At 34.5% G+C, this 21,952-nt stretch overlaps 1 protein-coding gene across 4 annotated transcripts in view; it reads right to left on the bottom strand.

Moving 5' to 3' along the window:
- LOC147070188 (facilitated trehalose transporter Tret1-like) overlaps positions 1 to 21,952 on the bottom strand; it is a 52,614-nt gene that overhangs the window by 14,601 nt on the left and 16,061 nt on the right. For all 4 annotated transcript variants that reach the window (XM_085950022.1, XM_085950025.1, XM_085950021.1 and 1 more), the window contains exons 3-4: positions 10,114 to 10,211; positions 700 to 834 (exon numbers count right to left, since the gene is read on the bottom strand). In XM_085950022.1, the coding sequence (XP_085806148.1) occupies positions 700 to 834; positions 10,114 to 10,211 (233 nt within the window). The remainder of the gene's footprint in view (positions 1 to 699; positions 835 to 10,113; positions 10,212 to 21,952) is intronic.

Genomic DNA, 21,952 nt, shown 5'->3' with positions numbered 1-21,952 from the left:
GAATAGACCGGAGGTTGTTGAGTGGAGTTGAGCGCGTTTATTTACTGATAAATGAATACAATGACAGGTGTGAAGTTAACCGTGCAACGTGCAAAGTAACGCGGTGAGGTCTGATCAGTCCGAGGCGTACTGATAGTGAGTACCACCGTCCGAGGCGTGTTGGCAGAGTGCCATATTCCACCAACTGTGACTCGATATTTATTGAAATTATTCAATAAATTGCGGCAATTTTTATGTAGGTCACAATTTGGGTAATATGCTGACTGTCGCTTTGCTGTCACTTGGCAGCGTTTCGCTGACAAGGCTTGGGGTTGTCGACCCTCACCAGCGTATGTCACACTTGCAGAATGACGTGCTGACCGTCGATGAAGTGATATGCGCTAATTATCGTGATAATGATCGTGAATCACGGAGCATTTGCTGATACGGCCTGGGGTTGTTGACTCCCATTTATTATATTATAACAATGTACACAAGTTTAAAACAACCCGCTGAAATATTTGCACTAACAGAAGGTTTATGTACCTACCTAGACCCATTTAAGCAAATAAAACAAGACAAGAAGAAAAGTTTCTTGGACATCTTTGATGTACAATAATTTTTACTGCCTACCCAATATGAATTTTGTGGAATAATATTATTTAAAAATATGGTAAGTATGTGGTATGTGGTATACGATATTATAATATAGTCACTTACTAATCCAATTACCCCTGGTAAAGCAATAATCAAAGTCGATTTTCTTCTCCCAATCATGTCTACTAAGTACTGGGACAGGAGACATCCTGGCGTTGCGCCAAGAGCACATACTGATGCAATCCAAGAACAGTCCTCCTGAAAAGATGAAGAATTGTATTAATACACTGTTGATTACCTACCTGTCCTGATACAATTGAACATTCTCACGAAACTGACCAAAATAAATAAAACAATGGCTGGTTTAAGGACTTGGAGGCTTGAGGCACTGATTTATTTTGAGTCCCCTTGATGAAAAAAAAATAAAACCATAAATTCCAACTAGGTACCAATGTACCTAGTAAAAATAACAATTTATATTATATCTCTTAGAATCATATTGTTTTTAACAGAAAATTAAAGCGATAACTTAATAATGTCATTGGCGATAACACATATTATGAGTATTATGTACTTACTTTAATTTATTTTTTGTGTAAAGTACATATCTGTTTGAGTTATAAATAGGCTTTTGGTATTATTTTATATACAATTTGTGAGAAATACGCATAAGATTTTGGTATACTAAACTTAATATGTGTCTAATGTAATATAATATATGTGTTTCGAGGTCCCCTTTTAAATTTCCTGAGGAATCGATTGCAGCGTTTGCATCAAATAAACCCGCCACTGATTAATAATACAATAATAATTATGTAATATTTTTTTTGGTATGTAGGTACACTTCATAAGTAGTAAATAAAGATAATGTGTAGGAAACCTTTACTCTTTCAAAGTTCTTTATATATGATCGTAACCGAACAACCAGGGAACTCAGAAATAATGGGAACTGAAATACCTAACGGATGTGGAGTAACAGGCAACCGATCTCGAGTATGGAATAATATGGGATAAACGTAAACACGTGTCAAAAATACGCTTGTCCTTCGTTCTAACAAATGCTATCGGTTTATGCACTCACTCGCATTCAATATTAGTGTATTTCAAGGTTGGTTGCAAACCACATTATTGCACGTCCATAATGTGTGGTTCATTTTCGTAGGACACTAGGACAAAACCTGCGTCAAAATGTGGTGTATTGTAGCATATCTGAATTATATTTATTAATCTGTTCTGTTCGAACAACTGAACTGAAACTCACATAAAGATGTCGATGTTGCATATGAAGATGGAACTTCCCATAACAAAATAGTTGAAGCAAAAAATATCAGTTTGACATTTATTTCCAAGTTGCTATGAAACAAACAATCCATATTATTTTGACATTTGCAATATCCAATGAATGTTAGTGACAGGGGTGAACTCATATTTTAATATGCAAAATTATCGTCACTTTAAAAAATATATATTATTCAATTTTATTTATCATAGGTAAGTTTAAATTCAAAAGATGCCGCAAGACGAAACCTGATTTAATAAAAACGGTTCAATTTACATATAGTTCGAAATTATATTATAATTAAATAAATTTAATTTAATAAATTAGCGAGATATACTGGTAGCGAACTTAATCATTAGACTGGGTTTTTTCCTGCTTCATTTCAATATATTTAAGCTCTATCTCTGCCGGTATCTTCAACATCTTTGACCCTGCCCGATTTTGATAATATTATTGTCAATTATTCTATATTGTACAAAAATATTTGAGAATTCATATACAGACTTTATCAATATTCAACACTAATATCAGCGTCAAAATACCGTTTTCTACATGGGTATTCCTCGATTATTTTGGGCATTTCCGAAAGGTCAGACATCAATACCCTAATGAAACAATTACACAACAATCTCAGTATAATAAATTAATTATATTAATTTAATTTAATAAAACGCATTTTTTTTGTCGTAATTATTCCACTTTATTTAATAACTAATAACTGCGCATCTATTCTATACGCAAGACTGCTATCGGCGGCTATCGAGGATAGTTTATCATGTTTATGTATTGAGGGTTATAATTTTTACAATAAGTTAGCCGTCTAAACTGTCAAAACTGTCTATCTCGCTCGCCGTCCGACATGTCCATGCGGAGGGGAGATTCAGAATGCCAACCACATCCTCTGGGAATGTCTTAGAATGTGCTCCGAACGGGAGGAGATGCTCAGGTCTGTCCAACCAGCTGTTGGGCCCATCGGGCCGTCCGACTTGGTTGCTACTAAGGCCAATTATCGTGCATTTAAAAATTTTGCGGCGTCTTACTGCGGGCGTGAAGATCTCTTCACATAATTTTTACTGTCCGTATGATTAGCTTCATTATTTTGTTTTATATACACTAGAATCATTTTTATTTTCATAACTTCCCTGTGTTCTTCTCTCCCCGGCACTTTGCATTAGAAAGTAACTTTAAACTCAGTCAGAGCTCACTTTGAGCGTAGCAACCTTAGTCCTGGGCATCTCCTCCTAGGGCATTCCCGGCCTAAAACTTAACTAGATGCTTCACATCGCCAATGTAGGGCCTCGATTAAGACCGGGTGTGTTGCGTGGCGGGTTTTGGTTTGAAGGGATTAACTTCAATATCTCGCTCTAAAAGTTAACTCAGTCAAGAGAGGTGCTGTTAAAACATAGCACTTATTGTAACAATTATAATACCTCAATACATCAATAATATGATGTTGTGTAGTGAAACTTGAGTATAGAATAATTGCGCTGGACCGGTTTCGTCCGCCTGTGTTATTGGTTTACATTTTGGTTTTATAATTAAGAATGTTTCGTTTTAGTGTCCTTTTAATGGGGTATTATGAAATATTAATATGCAATTTCATTCATTTTAATTACTAAGTGTTATTGACATAATATTTGATAGGATACTTCAATGTATTGGTTGATTATTTTTGTTACTCTTTGAATTTGTTATTATAAATGCCTATTGTGTTGAATATTCCTTAGTTGAAAATGTCCGTCTGACGCGGACGAAACCGGTCCATTATTATATACACAAGACTGCTATCGGCCGCTACGGCAGCTATCTAGGGTAGGTGGCGGCTCTCGTGGTGCAGTGGGTAAGGCGCTCGCCTTCCACCCGAGAGTTCCTGGGTTCGATTCCCGGTCATGACAAAAACATTTATGTGTTTTTCTCAAAGCCTGGGTGTTTGTGATTGTTCAAATTACTAACAACCACCTTGTACGAAAAAGCAAGGACATGGTTATTAATAATTCTAAAAAAAAAATCTAGGGTAGGTTTTATATCGAAGCATGTATTAGCACTTATTGTAACAATTAGTTCATTAAGTTAGCCGTCTAAACAGTCAAAACTGTCGAACTCGCTCTAAAATTTAGCTAGCCACGAGAGCATAGAACTTATTGTAACTAACTTATAGTAATTGTTACAATCAGTGCTAATACTTCGATACAAACCTACCCTAGATAGCTGCCATCGCGGCCGATAGAAGTCTTGTGTACAGAATAGATGCGCATATATTAAATAAAGTGGAATAATTAAGTAGGTACGATAATAAAAAAATCGTTTTATTAAATTAAATTAATAATACAATGCATTTCCACCATGAATAAAATTGACAGTTAACACAAATAAATTATCTTATAATATGTTTGTGGACTTGTAGCTTATAGCACTACTTGTGTGTCTTAATAAAAAAAATACAGAAATAGTCTAATAAAACGTCGAATCAGACAAGAATAAAACTAAGCTCCTGCAATCAAAATAATATACAGTTGCTTAGTGAAAGTAAACAACACATACTTCGTATTAGTGCAGGATCCCATAGACTTTTCGTATACATAATATGCGGAACGCATTCTGACAATTGGAATAGGTTCTAGGGGTCACCAAGATATATAATGTCGATGTTGCCAGGCGAAATTAGTGGTCAATTTTTTTTTATTGAGGTTTTAATTTTTTTTCTTATAACCCACCAAAAATTGTTCTGAGTTCTTCAATAAAACCAAGACCGAATCAGGGATTGATTGATAATGCAATAATTGTACCATGCCATCGGCACGGTCGTAGAACGGTTCGTCCCATTTGAAAAAATAAAAATAGCGGGTACTGCAATGTATTCAAAATTATCGATTCTTAGGATCCTCCTTGGCTTAAATTTTTTTTATTTAGTAGCATTTTTGTATAGAATCACCCAAATTGCTTTTTTTACCATATTATATGCATATGACATTAGTTTTAGTATTATGGTTAATACAGAAACTCTGTTGGTTGCACATATAGGTATGTGAATAAATGAAATCACGATAACCACTAACCACACTAAGTACACATTTATTAAAAAAAAAAGAAGCAACAAGTCAAGTGTTCAAACTGCTTTAAGTATCATGATCACAGTTTTTACAAACACTAGGTACTTACACATTTGCACAATGATATACATGTCAAAGCCGATTTCTTATAACTACATGATAATGTACGGCAGTTAGAATTACATTTGCATGGCTTAACTAAATAATTTGGTAGAGGTTCATTCGTCATTTGACTTGGATACAAATTATTTTCTCGTAACTCAAAGCCAAGTTGTAGGAAATCAGTAGGCTCAATAGTGTATCAGATGAGCTTTTCCATAAATAAACTTTTGCTGAAGCCCTTAAACAGTGTTAATACTTATAATATGTAAGCCTTGACGATTGTCCCTTAGATGTGCTGGATTAATTGCAAAGATTCTTTTGTGAGCCCTCAAAATAAATTATAGCTTGTTAAATTTATTTGCAAAAATGCTCCCACATTTGCAAAAATCAACGAAGAAAGTGAGCTGTAGATTTGTGGTGGATTTGTCGACCCCACACAATGGTTTAAATTGTAGTGATCAATTTTCAATGACGCCATTGATTTAAAATCAAAATCATTAGATTCTAGAGTGAACTCTAGATCCTAGAATGTTCTGTCATATATTTCATGCTGTAAAAATGCAAAGTTTGGAGATTAACACAGTCCCGATAAAGATGTTTAAATCTTAGGCATTTATTTCTGTAATAAACTTGCAACGATTGGTTGTCGTGGATTATGGTTTGAGGGATCTCAAAAGAAATCCCGTGTTTTAGGATGCCATTTGGCAGCTGAATCTCTTGGTGAAAATAAATGTAATATTTTGCCAGTATTACATTCTTTAACCGGCTGCGACACCACTAGTTGCATAGGTACAAAAAAACAAGCTTTAACCATCTCGTCAAAGAGTTTTGTTCAGGATGCACTTTCAGCTTTAGGAAATGGATTGTTGGAGACCACAGCAGTTTCAAGACGTGGACAATTTTGCAATTACATACTTATTATACAGTAAGTAGTAAACAAAAAACAACAGCGGATGAACTTCGATATAAATTTATTTCCCAAAATATTGGATTTAGTTTAAATTTGTCAAGAGTGATATGCACATAAATGATTCATTGTATTTACACTGTTTAAAGGCTTCAGCACAAGTTTATTTATGGAAAAGCTCATCTGATCCACTATTTGTAGTTCTAACTGCCGTACACTATCATGTAGTTATAAGAAATCGGCTTTGACATGTATATCATTGTGCAAATGTGTAAGTACCTAGTGTTTGTAAAAACTGTGATCATGATACTTAAAGCAGTTTGAACACTTGACTTGTTTCTTTTCTTTAATAAATGTGTACTTAGTGTGGTTAGTGGTTATCGTGATTTCATTTATTCACCTACCTATATATGCAACCTACACTGTTTCTGGATTAACCATCATACTAAAACTAATGCCATATGCATATAATATGGTATTCACCTACCTATATAATATGCAACCTACACTGTTTCTGGATCAACCATAATACTAAAACTAATGTCATATGCATATAATATGGTAAAGAAAGCAATCTGGGTGATTCTATACACAAATGCTACTAAATAAAATAATTTAAGCCAAGGAGGGTCCTAAGAATCGATAATTTTGAACACATTGCACTACCCGCTATTTTTATTTTTTCAAATGGGACGAACCGTTCTACGACCATGCCGATGGCATGGTACAATTATTGCATTTTCAATCAATCCCTGATTCGGTCTTGGTTTTATTGAAGAACTCAGAACAATTTTTGGTGGGTTATAAGAAAAAAAATTAAAACCTCAATAAAAAAAAATTGACCCCTAATATCGCCTGGCAACATCGACATTATATATCTTGGTGACCCCTAGAACCCATTCCAATTGTCAGAATGCGTTCCGCATATTATGTATACGACAAGTCTATGGGATCCTGCACTATATTACATATAATAAAATTGTATTTGAATAGAGCGTGACATACTTTAATTACATAGGTACCTATTGTATTTTTACGGCTTTCCAAGAAATGGCTTAAGCTCCTTACATTTAACTAATTAAAATATTTAAGGTGAAATAATTTAATACCTTCCTACTTGTTATTTAATATAATCAGTGGCGTGCGGTTATTGTTTCTATTAGAGATTATATTTAAAAATATACCTACAATAATAATTTATGACAAAAGCGCGAATCAAATATGATTTGCATGTCGCCTACTTAACTGTCACGCTGTCGCGGCGACAAATTTAATCTATAGTTTCGTCATTTTGCAAAATATTTTGAACGATCACTATCTCTGTAAATTCACTGAAGAATGACACTGATGAAGTGTGCCAACGAAAATATATTAGTAATTTGAATTATTATTAATTATCCATGCTAATTTCAATTAATTTTAACAGTTTCTACATATGCGTGCGTTAAAATTACTTGAAAATTGACAACCAAATGTCATATTTTGAACAGAACCCAACCTGCAGACCATAGATAATAGACAACATCTAAAAAGAAAAAACGTGATTTTGACATCACAGTCGAAAAGTGTAGGCATGTAGAAGATGATAAAAACGTTCATTCAGTCATGCAGGTGTCGATGCAGTGCAGTACAACGTGAGGTGACCTTATTGTTGTTCTGATGATTTCGACAGATTTTGCTAACTAACAATGTTCGTTTAAACTAGTTTAAAGGTTCAAAATGTGCTACGGGATGGAAGCATCAGTCTGATAACATTTTGAACATCAAGAAAAACGAGATTACACACTTTTCCCGTAGCGGCAGCTTACTATGACGTCACGTGACATATTGACTGAAACCAACGAAAGTTATATAAAAATTCAACAAAATCCCTCAAACAGCGGCGGCTCCTCTAATACCATGCAAGTGCTACGAACTGCCTGCATTTTTGAACACATCGCTCAACTTTTCATTGTTATTTATACGTGTATCACTCACTTCGCGAAGGAGAGCATGTAGCAGTATTATGAACAATACTCCGTTTATGAGCGCAAAGCGATTGCGATCCAAATAGATTTTCAGTTTGCACAGGATACAATGAGGTCATTGTATACTACTTAAATGGTGGCCGAATTTTCCTGTAATGCATGGCTCGAAATGGACCGGAGCGCACCGGAGCGCCGTTCCGGTTCGTGACATCGATAAAATTATCGCTCCGTCTCGTGGGAAAAATATTTTGACCGTCTGCGCTAGATAGGCCATATAATAGAAAATTTAACTATGTAAATATCGTCAGAAAATTGTCGAGCGCTCCGGTTCGTAAACTTTTCCATTTCGAGCGCTGCTGTAATGGTGTTTTGTGTAGAATTTTTACACACTTTTAGATCGGCGCACGAAACGAAGGACTCTAGAAACAAAAACGCCAGTTTCTGTTTTATAACAATGTTGGCGAGTTAATTTTTAACAATTTTACAGTTAACATATTAAATTTAATGAATCGACAATATTTTACGAAAATGCAAACTGCTGCGTTTATTTCTAAGCCACTCAAATACATTCAAAATAATAAAAAAAACACATCAGCGGTTATTTCTTTGGCTGACGCATTATTCGCTCGGAGCGTAAAGCCATAAACTGTGACATTTATATTTCTTTATTGATATTAAATCATTCTAGCTGTTCAAATACTTTTTTGTTAAATATTATAAATAAACAAAGACATATTTAATTTACCTTCTGAGAAGTCGGTAAGAGAACACGGCAGCCTTCGGTGATTGAGGTAATCATGATAAGACGCTTTACGACCTTACGTGGCTAGGACACGTATTCCGGATGTCGCCAAAGAGTTTTAAACTTCGTACCCTTATGGCACAGCCTCAAGGGTTCCGTCGCCATGGCCGGCCCGCCCTCACCCTGCAGCGGTACCACAAAGGCGACCTACGTGCTGAAGGTCTGACATGGCGGGAGGCGCAAGAGTTGGCGATGGACCGAGGAAAGTGGCGCGAACTTGTGCTTGCCCTATGCCCCAATGCTGGGTCGTGACAGGGTGAAAGAAGAAGATCTTCTCTATATAGAAGGAAAACGATTGCGCACTACCAGAAAATGCTATTCAGAAGACCACCGGCCGCCACTGCCCTCAAATATATCTACTGCTTATAGAATTGTCGCGATGAATAATAATAATTAACATATTATTATTTCGAAAAAGAAAACATTCTTGGCAAATATTTTCAATTATTCTATAACTACGCATTGAATTTGAGATAGACTTTTCTGCACCCGGACTTATTCGTATTAAATCTATAATAGGTATTTGTAAATAGGTTGCTATAAAATAATATTGTAAATTGATTTCAATAGCAATATTATTTATTGATATGTACCTACTTCTTTTTTCTATATGTTTCAACGAATACCGGTATTCAATGAGAAATAACGAAACGGCGGTATTGATAAATTCATTCAGTATTTATGCGGTTATGTCAATTATGTGATTCATTGGCATTTCAATGCACGTTATAAGTTGGTTTATCGACTTTGTTTTGCAGTTGATAAACTCAGTGACGTCCCGTAGGGGTAGGCAAATTGAGCGTCGCTTGGGGGCGGCAGTTACTCGAAAGGCGGCAAATCGAGGAGAATCATTAAATATATATAGGAATAGGTACCTAAACTTAGTAATAACGGAAATATCTTTCCATTAAAAAATTCAGCTCACTGGTTGGAAACAAAATGTATTAATTAGCATAAAAAGTTTAACAAGACTATTTTTTTCGTCGGGGTCGCGATGTCTAGTTTACTTCCGTTGTCTTTGGATATCACTCCTTGATGACCACCAATGACACGTGCAGATTTGCAAATTATATTTGAATTGTAGGTAGATACATACTTAGGTACCTAATTAATTTATCCAAATATTTTTGTCAGTCATTCGCGAGTTTTGAAAGTTGTCAGGTGTATTTTTCAACTGAAACCGTGGACTCCCAATGTTGTCTATTGAAGTAGAAATGGGATTTAAACAAAATTTTGTGGTAGATATTTTGTTAATAATGTATTTCTTAGATATTGAAGTCATGAAAGGATAATACAAAATACTGTATAATGGGGTGGCATTTTGTCTAGGGACGTTACTGGATAAACTGATAAAGGATTGGTGTCTTTCTGCGTAATAATGGTTACATAATATTATAAATTATAACATATAATGTTCCCGAAGTGCTTACTTTGGTTACTTGGAGATCAGTTTCACCCCCTAGTAACTTTGGAAGATTAGGAGACGGCCATCCAAGTGAAATCCCTTGCAATATCATAGTCAGTGAAACTGAAAGTAAACAAAAACATATTTTTCTATAAGTCAGCACCAGGACATTTTAAAAATCAATTTATAACAATATTATATCGTACCAAATTAGTGACGTGCGCTACTGGGTCAGAATTTACAAAAAAACATCCCCCGAAACATTTATATGCGCTCCTTATGCCGAAAAATTAAATCTTAAATTTATATTTTTTAAAGTTTCTGAATCCGTGAATTGTGCACGTAATACACAAATAAAATATTTATCTAGACCTAAACTCTTAGAGCGGCATGCACAATCTAAGATTTTGATCCTAAGGATAAGTCGCCGAAAAGCATGACTTAACTATAGACAATCCTGAGTATAGAGTTAAGGAATCCTTAACCATAGACTACTTTTGTTATGAACACGCCCCCTTCTGTATTACCATTTACCACTGACAGCTGCTGTCAAAATAAATTCGCATGTCTATAATATAAAACAGTCCATACACTCAAATTCATTCAACAATGTATCTCAATATGGATATTGATAGTGTTGATTCGTTTGGCATGTACTTGCAGAATATTATTTTACTTTTATACGCCAGCCCGCAGAAATACAAGATGCCAGATGATAGAATGACACTTGACGCTAGTGTTATCATATTAAAAAAATATCTTGCGGTGCCTGTGGAATCACGTATAATGACTTATAACGGTAACATAAGAGTATTATAATTAAATATTAATATGTATAACTGCATTTATAAAATGCAGTCGTCATATTTTTGTCATCGTTTAACAATTATAAAATAATTTACCTAAACTATAGGAAAGAGAATTTTTAAATATGGTATTATTTTCAATAGAAATGATCTTAACTAAGGACAATGTTAATGCATAGTGTTTTCTGCTAAGGAAATTTTAGTTATGACAAATGTTTCTGCATTCCGCCTTTACTTTACTATTAGGAACACGCCAAGCGGGTGAGTTGGGGGTGCGAAACGCCAGGGTGGCAGGATTCAGGTTGTAGCATAAGTCCGAAAAATTAAAAGGAAATATACAAATTTAAAATTACCTAGTATATTCTTATTAAGGCGCTTAAAATCTCCGGTATATAACTAATTCATCACAATATTAAAGTTGTTATATACAGAAACAGTGAAAAACATTCTTTCAAAGTCCCAATAGGATGGATAAGTGCATAGTATTATAAACAGTATATCATTGTGTGTAATTACGGGGCGTCAGAAGAGGAACTGAATAATAAATTCACAATATTTAAATACTTAATAAAAAAAAATCACAAGTTTGATTCACGGATAGTAAAAACAGTCGCCTGCGGCATAATTGTCATTCGTCTCATTAAACTTTTATTTTAACAAATTGTCCTCGGTTAGGTTATTTCAAATCGGTACACGATATAATTCAGATATATACTAAGTATAAATTTAATAATTTTTGTAACCATATTACTTAAATTTGTTATGATTTCTTATATACTTTCAATAAAAAAATCAATTATATGTTGGGGAGGAGAGAGGGGGAGATTTCTTGGTGTGTATCTTTTTACAATATATTATATATATGCTAAAAACACAGGAGTCCAATGTTCCCTGTAAGGTGTGCGCGTGTGCGCGCACACATCTACCAAAATGTGTCCGCACACATGTTTTCATCCCCCGCACAGTCCTCACACAAAAATATTGTAAAATAAAGTTTCCTTTGCCAGATTTTAGTTTTGCTCGAATGCACAAAACTATCACATGCACAATTCTTCGATTCATAAAAATGTCAAAAAGGAAAGGATGTGATTATTTCAAATGCGATCATTAAGAAGAAACCCTGCGATAAATTTAAATTGGAATGGCTCTCTGAAATCGTTGAACCAGAAATACCATCTTCAATGCATTCGCAAAAAGTAAGAATTGGTGATATTATATCTGTTTATTAGCAAATAGATGATATGTACTGTTTAAAAAAAATCGGTTAGGTACATGTTCAAACACGCGCGTTAATATCATTTTACTCCCTACTTCAATTATAGTTTGTCAATTTATGGCTACGGCCGTATGTTGTAGCTTAACCACTTGGGAATGCCAAAAGAAATGGCGTATTTCAAAAAAACACTACCTTATTCTTAGGTCAATAATTATTATAAAGCAATCATTATTCGTAGGATGTTTATCACACTTGAATGGTTAAAGACATAGCTTATAATGAGTATCTTTAGAATTATCTTCAAATGTGTTAATCTTGTCCATTTTTTGAATAATAAAATGCCTAATTCTTGTCAAATTTGGGATCACAGAGATTATCAATATATTTTTTTATCGTAAATATTTCACTATAATAATGTCGATATAAATTATACTGATGGTTAAAAATTAACGTAAAAATTGACGTTTAAAAATTAATAAATGTAAAAAACCTTAACACCACTGCACATTTATGTACTGAAATATGACTATATTCTAAAACATTAGAGCGAGAGGTTTAAAAGAATACTATTTTATGTAATAAAAATACTTTATGCAATCATCAAATGTTTAAAATAAATATAAGTGATAATAAGGCTTCAAAATTATAAAAATAGATTATCTACAACGTTTGAGGAATGTTCAGGCTAATGCTTTGAAAATAACATAAAATCTCTATTTTGACCTTCGTTGGGCATGTCCTCCCTTAAAACGGATTTTTTGGCGAGTCTTGGTTTCATTTCATTTCACATTGACTGCTGACTTGATAATTAATTTTTAATTATCACATTTAAATTGCATGCTAATTATATCGAATGGCCACCTAATCGTTGATGAAAGAACGGATATACGAGCAAGACGAATCTGTGCAAAAAATACTAATTTTGTACGTCAAATATCGATAAAATCACTGAAATTAATAAATACCTTAAAAATATAAGTTTTAATGAAAAATTGTACGTGCGTGTTTGTGGAGGGGGGGTGGTTACCGCACCGGGTGATGGTCCGACTGCTACTGATCCGCACACACAATAAAAAAATTAGAGGGAACGTTGCACAGGACCTATTTGTAGACAGCCAGCTAGCTACCAAGGCCCAATATTTAGCAATAAACACCCCAAAAAGAACCGCCCCGCCGCTTGCTTTCATAAATTTATTATTTATGATGAGATAATATATGACTAATAATTGAACTAATTAATAAATACATCCATTTTTTTCCAGATGCATGTTGAAAAAACAATATTGATAAAAATCGTAAAATCATCGGTGATATTTTGTATGGTTATTTATTTTTGTATATTTATTGTTATTGTTATTCAACGTTGAATTTGTGGTAATTTAAACTCCCCTTTGTCACAATTATTATATTTTATTCAAAACCGTCATCAGGTCCATATTGACCGAATGTTTGGTCTTAAAAAACGAAACTGGATATCTTTCAAACGAATGTATTGACAACACGGTCTTCGGAGATGTATGTGAGCTATAACAGTCACGAAGTAAGTATCTATACGCGTTGTATAATGTAAATTGTACGTAAAACATTTTACAGTGGCAAGTTCGCCGTGAGCTTTCTTTTCGTTAAGAGATGGCCGTATACTATATGGTCTCCATTTTTATTAGATTCAATATGAACATTAGATTCAATTTTCATAGCTAATTTTGGCAAAATTCATGAATTCAAGAATGAAAACCTAACCTAACCTAACCTAACAATAATCAAGTATTTCGGCTATTTAAAAAAAAATTACCTACTAACTGCTGTCTTTCTGTAAAGTATAAATTAAACAAGAACCGTATTTTATTTAGACATGTATTTTATGTCAGTACTATACGCATGGCCTCCACAAGGGGGAGGGGGGCTGACAGGGCTCTAGCCTGAGGGCCCGGGCTCAGGAGGGGCCCGGCGAGCCGAGTCGACCAGATAACTGAAATAAACACACATCGGCAATTTACTTTAATAATAAAAAAAACTCTCCTGCGGCGCTATTTTCCTTTTAATAATATTATTATTAAAAATACAATTTTTAATTGTGTATCAATACTCGACAACTTTATAATTCAAATGGATGTACATATATATACAAAAAAACACTAAATATACACATTAATTTTATCGCATACACCATTTGGAAAACGCTACTGTAGAGCATCACACTGCCTTTATCCTTAGCGATAGGTAGCGGGGCCCGCCGAAGATTCTAGCCTGGGGGCCCGCTTCATGATGTCGGGGCCATGACTATATGACCCAAAGAGGTTGGACGGTCTTTAATATACGGCTATATTTCCGATACAACATTTCACGGTGAAGTGTGACTCGACGAACTACATACGTACAAGTTTCCGGACACGGTATAATGATCCCCTGTCGTCTCAGACGTGACAGTGTGGAGACTCCGTTGGGCAGGCCATGTCTCAAGAATGGAAGACACCCAGGCGCGCATACTTAAAAACGGTACCAAGGGGAAAACAATGGAAGACATACAACGAGGATTGAACAAAGATATGACGAAAGATTCTCCGTTGTCCCCCGAAAAATGTGGCCATCACAGAACAGATAATTATTTATTATTTCTGAGTTCTCTGGTGGCCATCCATTATACGACGTGACTCTTAAAACAACAGAGTGTGGTTAAATTTATTTAAAATAAGCCAAAGACAGTATTGTATTAGTCAATGTTATGGAATATTGTCAAATTGTAAACAGCTAATATTGACTATTATTATACACACTGTAAACAGGACCAAGGTGTGAATAAATAATTATTAGTGGAATAAGCGATCTATCGAAAATGTACGAGAAGGAGCGATAATTTTACCGATTTCACGAACAGGAACGGCGCTCCGGTCCATTTCGAGCCCTGAGTGATTCACATTATTTTCATCAGTATCCCCGTTTTATTAATTTTGTAATTGTTCGCTGGCTACAAAAGGAAAAAGTGTGACGGATAATGATGATAATAAAATATGATCTCTCCAAAGTCTTGACTTACCTATTAATATTTTTAATTAAATATGTACACAGCAAATAATTCGTCCATTCTCCACTTATACATTGTAACATTACCTACGTGCATATGTATAAGATTAAACTCCATGCTAGCATTCATAGAATTTCTTTATCAATAAGGAAAATTTTGATTTTTTTCAAGTCCGATTTTTCCAACCAGATTTTGCTGGTGTATTTATAATACGGTTATAAACCATTTCACCGTGGCACAGTTCGCCGTGAGCTTTCTATCGGAAAGAGATGACCGTTTACTATACGGTCTCCAATTTTATTAGATTCATTACTATTTAAATTCATTCATTATTATTACAGATTTTATTAGATTTATTAGATACAGAGGGTTGGAGCGGACTCTTTTTGAGTTGCTCCGCTCCGGGATACTTGCCCCAGCTCTGCTCCAGGGTCTGCTCCGCTCCAGGTAAAAAATTATAATATGTATTATGTATACAAATTAAAAAAATAAAAAATAAGTAGTTTTGAAATAAGGTTTATTATTCGTCCTTTTCATTATTAAAACACATTGATCGCCAACTAAATAGTTAAAAAATGATTATTTGTTTCTAGGGTATTATTTGATAGGTTATGAAAGACTATAATGTTTTTTTTTCATTTTGATGATTTTTTACGTAAATATTGGTTTTTATGATGTGCCGGCCACATGTGTCCGTCGCGGCGCCAACAAGTTAATTTATTCTATTGCGCCGGGCCGGTCATTTCGCCGGTCACCTATCCATATGTGTTGACGAGAGCATGGTGCCATTTCGCAGTCGAATTATATTTAGATTTAGATAGTATAATAAACAGAAAAGGGACAAATACGGAATAAAAGTTTTCAAATTGGGTAGTATAATACCTGGATACACATAAACTGGAAATATGCGTATACATACCTTATAATCATTTTTGAAATTCTATTTTTTTATTATTTACATATTTTTTATAACTTACATTTTTATAATCTATTTAATTTTTATTTTTATATCAATAAAAACACATTTACAATTTAAAAGGAAAACTTTTTTTTTCATTATGTACATTCTTTACATTAGTGAGCCTATATTTTGTGACTGGGAAGACATATTTTCAGGACAAGTGGCAGTAATATACAGAAGGGCCATGCCGGTCACCGCGTATTGAAAAATGCACTGCGCGCGTGCCCGCCGACGCTGTAGAACAACTCTAATGCAGGTCTTCTTTTCCGGTCACCGGTGACCCCCATGGCGATCAACGTGTTAATTTAATTTAAAAAAAACCGCCAGCAAATCGTCTTTCATTATCTGCCTCTTCTGTCAAAAAAGTGAGGTTATTTATCACTCGGCAGTGTTGTCATATTTTAAATAATTCCAGTGTTGCAAAGTCTCAAATATAATATTTTTATTTTTATGATGATTTTAGGATGAACATTTAATAATAAAAATAACATCCGGAGCAGTGGAGCAGTATAAATTTTCGGTGCTCCGGGTATAACCCCATTGCTCCACTGCTCCGTGCTCCTGCTCCGAGCTCCGCTCCAACGCTCGATTAGATAAATGAAAAGGAATAGTAAATGTTTTTTTCACAAAATACTTTTAATAAGAAAATGTTAAGATTTTTGCAACTGGATTTTCCTTATCTTAAAAACCTACGGAAATGAATTGTCTACATTCTACACATTTATAACTTTCAAATGTATTTATTGACTTAGTGATTTTGCTGTTTTGTTACAAGAAAAAAATATTGTGTGTTCTACAGATTTGGCAAATTCATTGTGTGTACTCGGATTAATAAATTTGATTGTAAAAAAAATGTAGAGGGCACATCGTCATTGTCTACTGTGCACAGGGCCGACCCGTGACTCTTGTGTTGCCTTGAGAAAACGATATTTCAGCGCAGCCCGGTTGGGATTCTAATGGTTATGTTGTAATGATAATAATGAACATTCGTTTATAATGGAAGGCTTTCGGGCCCCTTACTCCAAACGGGAACAGGTAACAAAATGAATTCCTGGATTAGAATTACTGATACATGTTGATCAGGTAACGTAACCGAAAAAAACGATTTTTTTCCGTTCGGTACATGTTAAAACACGCGCGGTAACATAATCTTACTCCCTACTTCAGTTATAGTTTGTTAATTTATGGCTACGGCCGTATGTTCTAGCTTAACCACTGGGAAATGCCAATAGAAATGGCGTATTTCTAAAAATACTACCTTATTCTGAGGTCAATAATTATTATAAAACAATCATTATTCGTAGGATGTTTATCACATTTGAATAGTCAAAGTCATAGCGTATAATCAGTATCTTTAGAATTATCTGCAAATGTGGTAATCTTGCCCATTTTTTGAATAATAAAATGCCTAATTCTTGTCAAATTTGGGATCACAGAGATTATAAATATATTTTTTATGGTAAATATTTCACTATAATAATGTTAACATAAATTTTATTAATGGTTTTATAAATGCGTTTAAAAATTAATAAATTTAAAAAATCTTAACACCACTACACATTTATGTACTGAAATATGACTATATTCTAAAACATTAGAGCGAGAGGTTTAAAAGAATACTATTTTATGTAATAAAAATACTTTATGCAGTCATCAAATGTTTAAAATAAATATAAGTGATAATAAGGCTTCAAAATTATATAAATAGATTATCTACAACGTTTGAGGAATGTTCAGGCTAATGCTTTGAAAATAACATAAAATCTCTATTTTGACCTTCGTTGGGCATGTGGGCCAATGGAGAAGAGACAATGGGAAATCACTTTTGAATATACTATTCAGGCGCCCAAATGCACTCCATGCCAGTTTAGTTTTACCATAGTATTATGTATCCTTAGTATACCTAGTTCTAAACATTATTTAAACCTGTTTCAAGTAGTACATTTTTATGTCTTATAATTAAGAGTTGTGTGATCGGTATTTATTGGTGTTGGAAAATACGTTCATTATGTACTCTGTAGGGATTGCAATGGCGGTATTTAAAAACCAGTATACCAGTATTTATCAATACCGTTAAACCGGTTTTAAAAATCCATAATACCGGAATTTTTGGTAAATAAAGCACACTTGTTTACGTTTTTGAAAATTAATTATAAGTTATGTGGTGCCAAAATGCAAATATTATATTGACCGAATCCAACAGAGGTGAAATAATAATAAATCAAAATTCATCAAATATATTTTTTTTGTGATTTTACCGAGGCTTTGAATGCGACTCGCTGTCATATCGCCTCTTCTCTTCTTGAAGGGGATCCGTCGATCAGGTCCTCACTCCTATTCTGTTAAATAACTTTACAATTTTGCCTAGTTCTTCTATCTTACCCACCGCCAGGACACCCTTCAATTCGTCGACGTTCTCATAGATATCCGCAATTCGCAGCTGTACTCTGTGAAGTTCATATTTAGGGCATTGTAGTGCTATATGTACAATGACCTTAAAACATGACGTTCATCGCAGAGTTGCGATTCGCTTCTTCCCATGAGGACATCACATCTTTTGTTCATTGTGTGCCCTGTTCTTAGCCTCAGTATTAACTTAAGCTCATTCCTCGTCAAAGGGGACTCTACAAACCAGGGCACCTCTCGTGGTGATGGTAGAATAGACTTACTCCATTTCCCCTTTTCTAATGATGCCCTATGGTGAAAATCTACCCACATACTTTGGCCCATTTTCTTTATAGCCTCATTCCAGTCCAGGTTTTCTGATATCCACTGATATGGTACCCCTGAATGGCCAGCTTCCTTTGCCAGATCATCCGCCTTTTCATTGCCCTCAATACCCATGTGTCATCAAATAATATATCAATTATATAATTTATTGTCGCGATAAATTATCATAATATTATTTCGAAATAGAAAACACTGACTGTGCAAGTGTTCAATTTAAGAACTTTTGCTGCAGCCGGACTTATTTGCACTTGATGAACTAGTCTTTTTGAGGGATTTAGCTAAAATTATCAATATATTCAAATTACTTGTAAAAATCACCAGTTCTACAATATTATAATCAATACATAAAATAATAATAAAATAAAAAAGCCTTTTTATTTCATACAAACAAAAGTAAAAATGACAGTTAAATGACTATATATATATAAAACCTATGAATATATCTATTATGTATATATATATATATCTATCTATGGTTGTATTATCTACTTATTTTCTAGTTTATATAATATTAATTATTATTATTTTTATATTTTTGTATAATACATCTCTATATATATAAAAAACTCGTGTCACGATGTTTGTGGTCGAACTCCTCCGAAATGGCTCGACCGATTTTTATGAATTTTTTTATGTATATTTGTTAGGTATGATAATAGGTCAACAAGTATATTTCATATCGCTAGGTGATTAGGGTATCTCTATCCAGAAAATTTTTCTTTTATTTTTTTGACAATCTTTTTTTTGTATTTTTTTTTATTATTTGGTAAAAAAAATACCTATAACCCCAAATTTTCACCCTCCTACTCCCACCCTCCCATTTTTAAATCGCGATTTTATTATTTTCTATATATATAAAAATCTCGTGTCACGATGTTTGTGGTCGAACTCCTCCGAAATGGCTCGACCGATTTTTATGATTTTTTTATGTATATTTGTTAGGTATGAGAATAGGTCAACAAGTATATTTCATATCGCTAGGTGATTAGGGTATCTCTATCCAGAAAAATTTTCTTTTATTTTTTTGACAATCTTTTTTTTGTATTTTTTTTATTATTTGGCAAAAAAAATACCTATAACCCAAAATTTTCACCCTCCTACTCCCACCCTCCCATTTTCAAATCGCGATTTTATTATTTTTGTATGAACAAATTTAACCGTATTTCAAACAGAACGAAATTATTTATGTTGTTGAATGACAGATAGCGCTACGTCCGAGAAGAATTCAAGAGAAGCGTCGCGTCATTTTGACATTTCATTCGTCATATCACAACGCAGTGCGTGCAAAATTTTGTACGATTTATTTTAATTTATCTATTTCTATGTGCGTGTATTACAGTGCACAATGCCAGCAAGAAGCAAGGGGGGCCATTTGGGCCGTCGAACGAATAAAGCAACAAACATACGAAATAGTAGAGCAAAAAGAACAGACGAACAAATCCAACAAGATAACAAAAACGTGCGTGTAAGCATGTCGCAATTGCGTGCATCTCAATCACAAGAGGCACGAGCTGAACGAAATCAACAACGACAATTGGAACGGAGCCAAGCGCGCCGGTTCGTAGTTAACACGCGCAGAGCAAATGACCGACAACGCCAACAAGTACATCGAACATTAACATCCGCTTCGTTCCTTCATCTCGCATTCGAGTACGAGCCAGATATTGAAGATTCCGCTCATCCGAAAGTGCTGATTGGTGCTATGGACAAAGAATGTCCCCATTGTCATGCGCTCGAATTCAAACATGAGTCAGCCGGGATGTGTTGCGCATCAGGAAAAGTGCAACTACCAGAAATTGAGATACCACCAGAACCATTGAACGGCTTGCTCATCGGCACGGTTCCAGATTCAAACCTGTTCCTGAAGTCCATTCGCACATTCAATTCATGCTTCCAAAAGACTTTGTTCGGAGCAACAGAAATAGTTCACAATACTGCGGCAAATGGTCAACAATTCCATTCTACGTTCAAAATCAAAGGCCAAGTATACCACAAAGTAGGCTCATTGCTGCCAATGCCAAACGAACCACATACATTTTTACAAATCTACTTCATGGGCGCGGCGAGGACATCAATCATGTGGATGTACGTTGCGGCTACAATAGCCTCAATTTGCCTAATGCCATAACTGGACGCCCTGTTGAATGAGCACAATGAATTATTGAAATTCTTCAAAGCACACATGCACGAATTGCAAAGTGACAATCACGATATTGTCATCAATCCTGATAAAACACCAGCTGGAGAGCACGTATGTCGATTCAATGCGACTGTTGTTGACGACATTGCTGGAATCATGGTTGGCGACCGCACATCGACGCGAGAAATCGTGATTCGAAGAAGAAACAATAATCTGGAGTTCATCGCTGACACACACCGTTCATACGACGCTCTCCAATATCCGCTAATTTTCTGGAAGTCACAAGACGGATATTGCATAAACATTAAACAACGAGATCCGGTCACAGGTAATTCATTCATTATGAACATCATTAGTCATTTTGAATTGAGAAAATGAATGGTTGATATTTTTTGTTTTTATCGGCGGTCATCGTCTATAGCGCTCTATTCCTCTTTCTGTCATAGATCCAATCCCCACACACATACGATACATTCGTTATTTTTTATTTAACAACCAAAATATTCACTAGAAATAATTTATATGGCAGAACAACGTTTGCCGAGTCAGCTAGTATATATATATACTTATAGATTTTTTATTTTTGTATATAATACTATTAGATAATGTTTATAAATTAAACAATGATATGTAATTAATTAGTTTGTTTGGTTTGTAAGAACCCCTCTTCGGGTGAAGGCCTCCTCCAAAGTGTTAATCTCTGGCCTCTCTGGTTTCTTTCTCCATACCCGTTTGATTTCGTAGCTAAGTATTCGTCTTGTCTGGGTTGGCCTATTTTTGCATTTAGATCGCCCATTATTATAATAGCTTTTTTTACATTAATTGTATAAAAAGTATCAATTTCTTCTTCCTTTGCTACTATATCTGTTATACCTATGAAGTTTACTATGTTGTTCTTGTGTTTTTATGAATTAAGAATCCGACGCCATACTTTCCAGGTGTAAGTCCTATGTGACATAGAATATTCCTCTATCTTTGTTCCTTGAAGT

This window comes from Rhyacophila brunnea, unplaced genomic scaffold, assembly GCF_057557595.1.
Source record: "Rhyacophila brunnea isolate RB1 unplaced genomic scaffold, BYU_Rbru_1.0 scaffold_22, whole genome shotgun sequence".
NCBI classification, from domain to species: domain Eukaryota; kingdom Metazoa; phylum Arthropoda; class Insecta; order Trichoptera; family Rhyacophilidae; genus Rhyacophila; species Rhyacophila brunnea.
The sequence above is the reverse complement of the archived record's forward strand: the minus strand, read 5'-3'. Positions and strand labels throughout refer to the sequence as shown.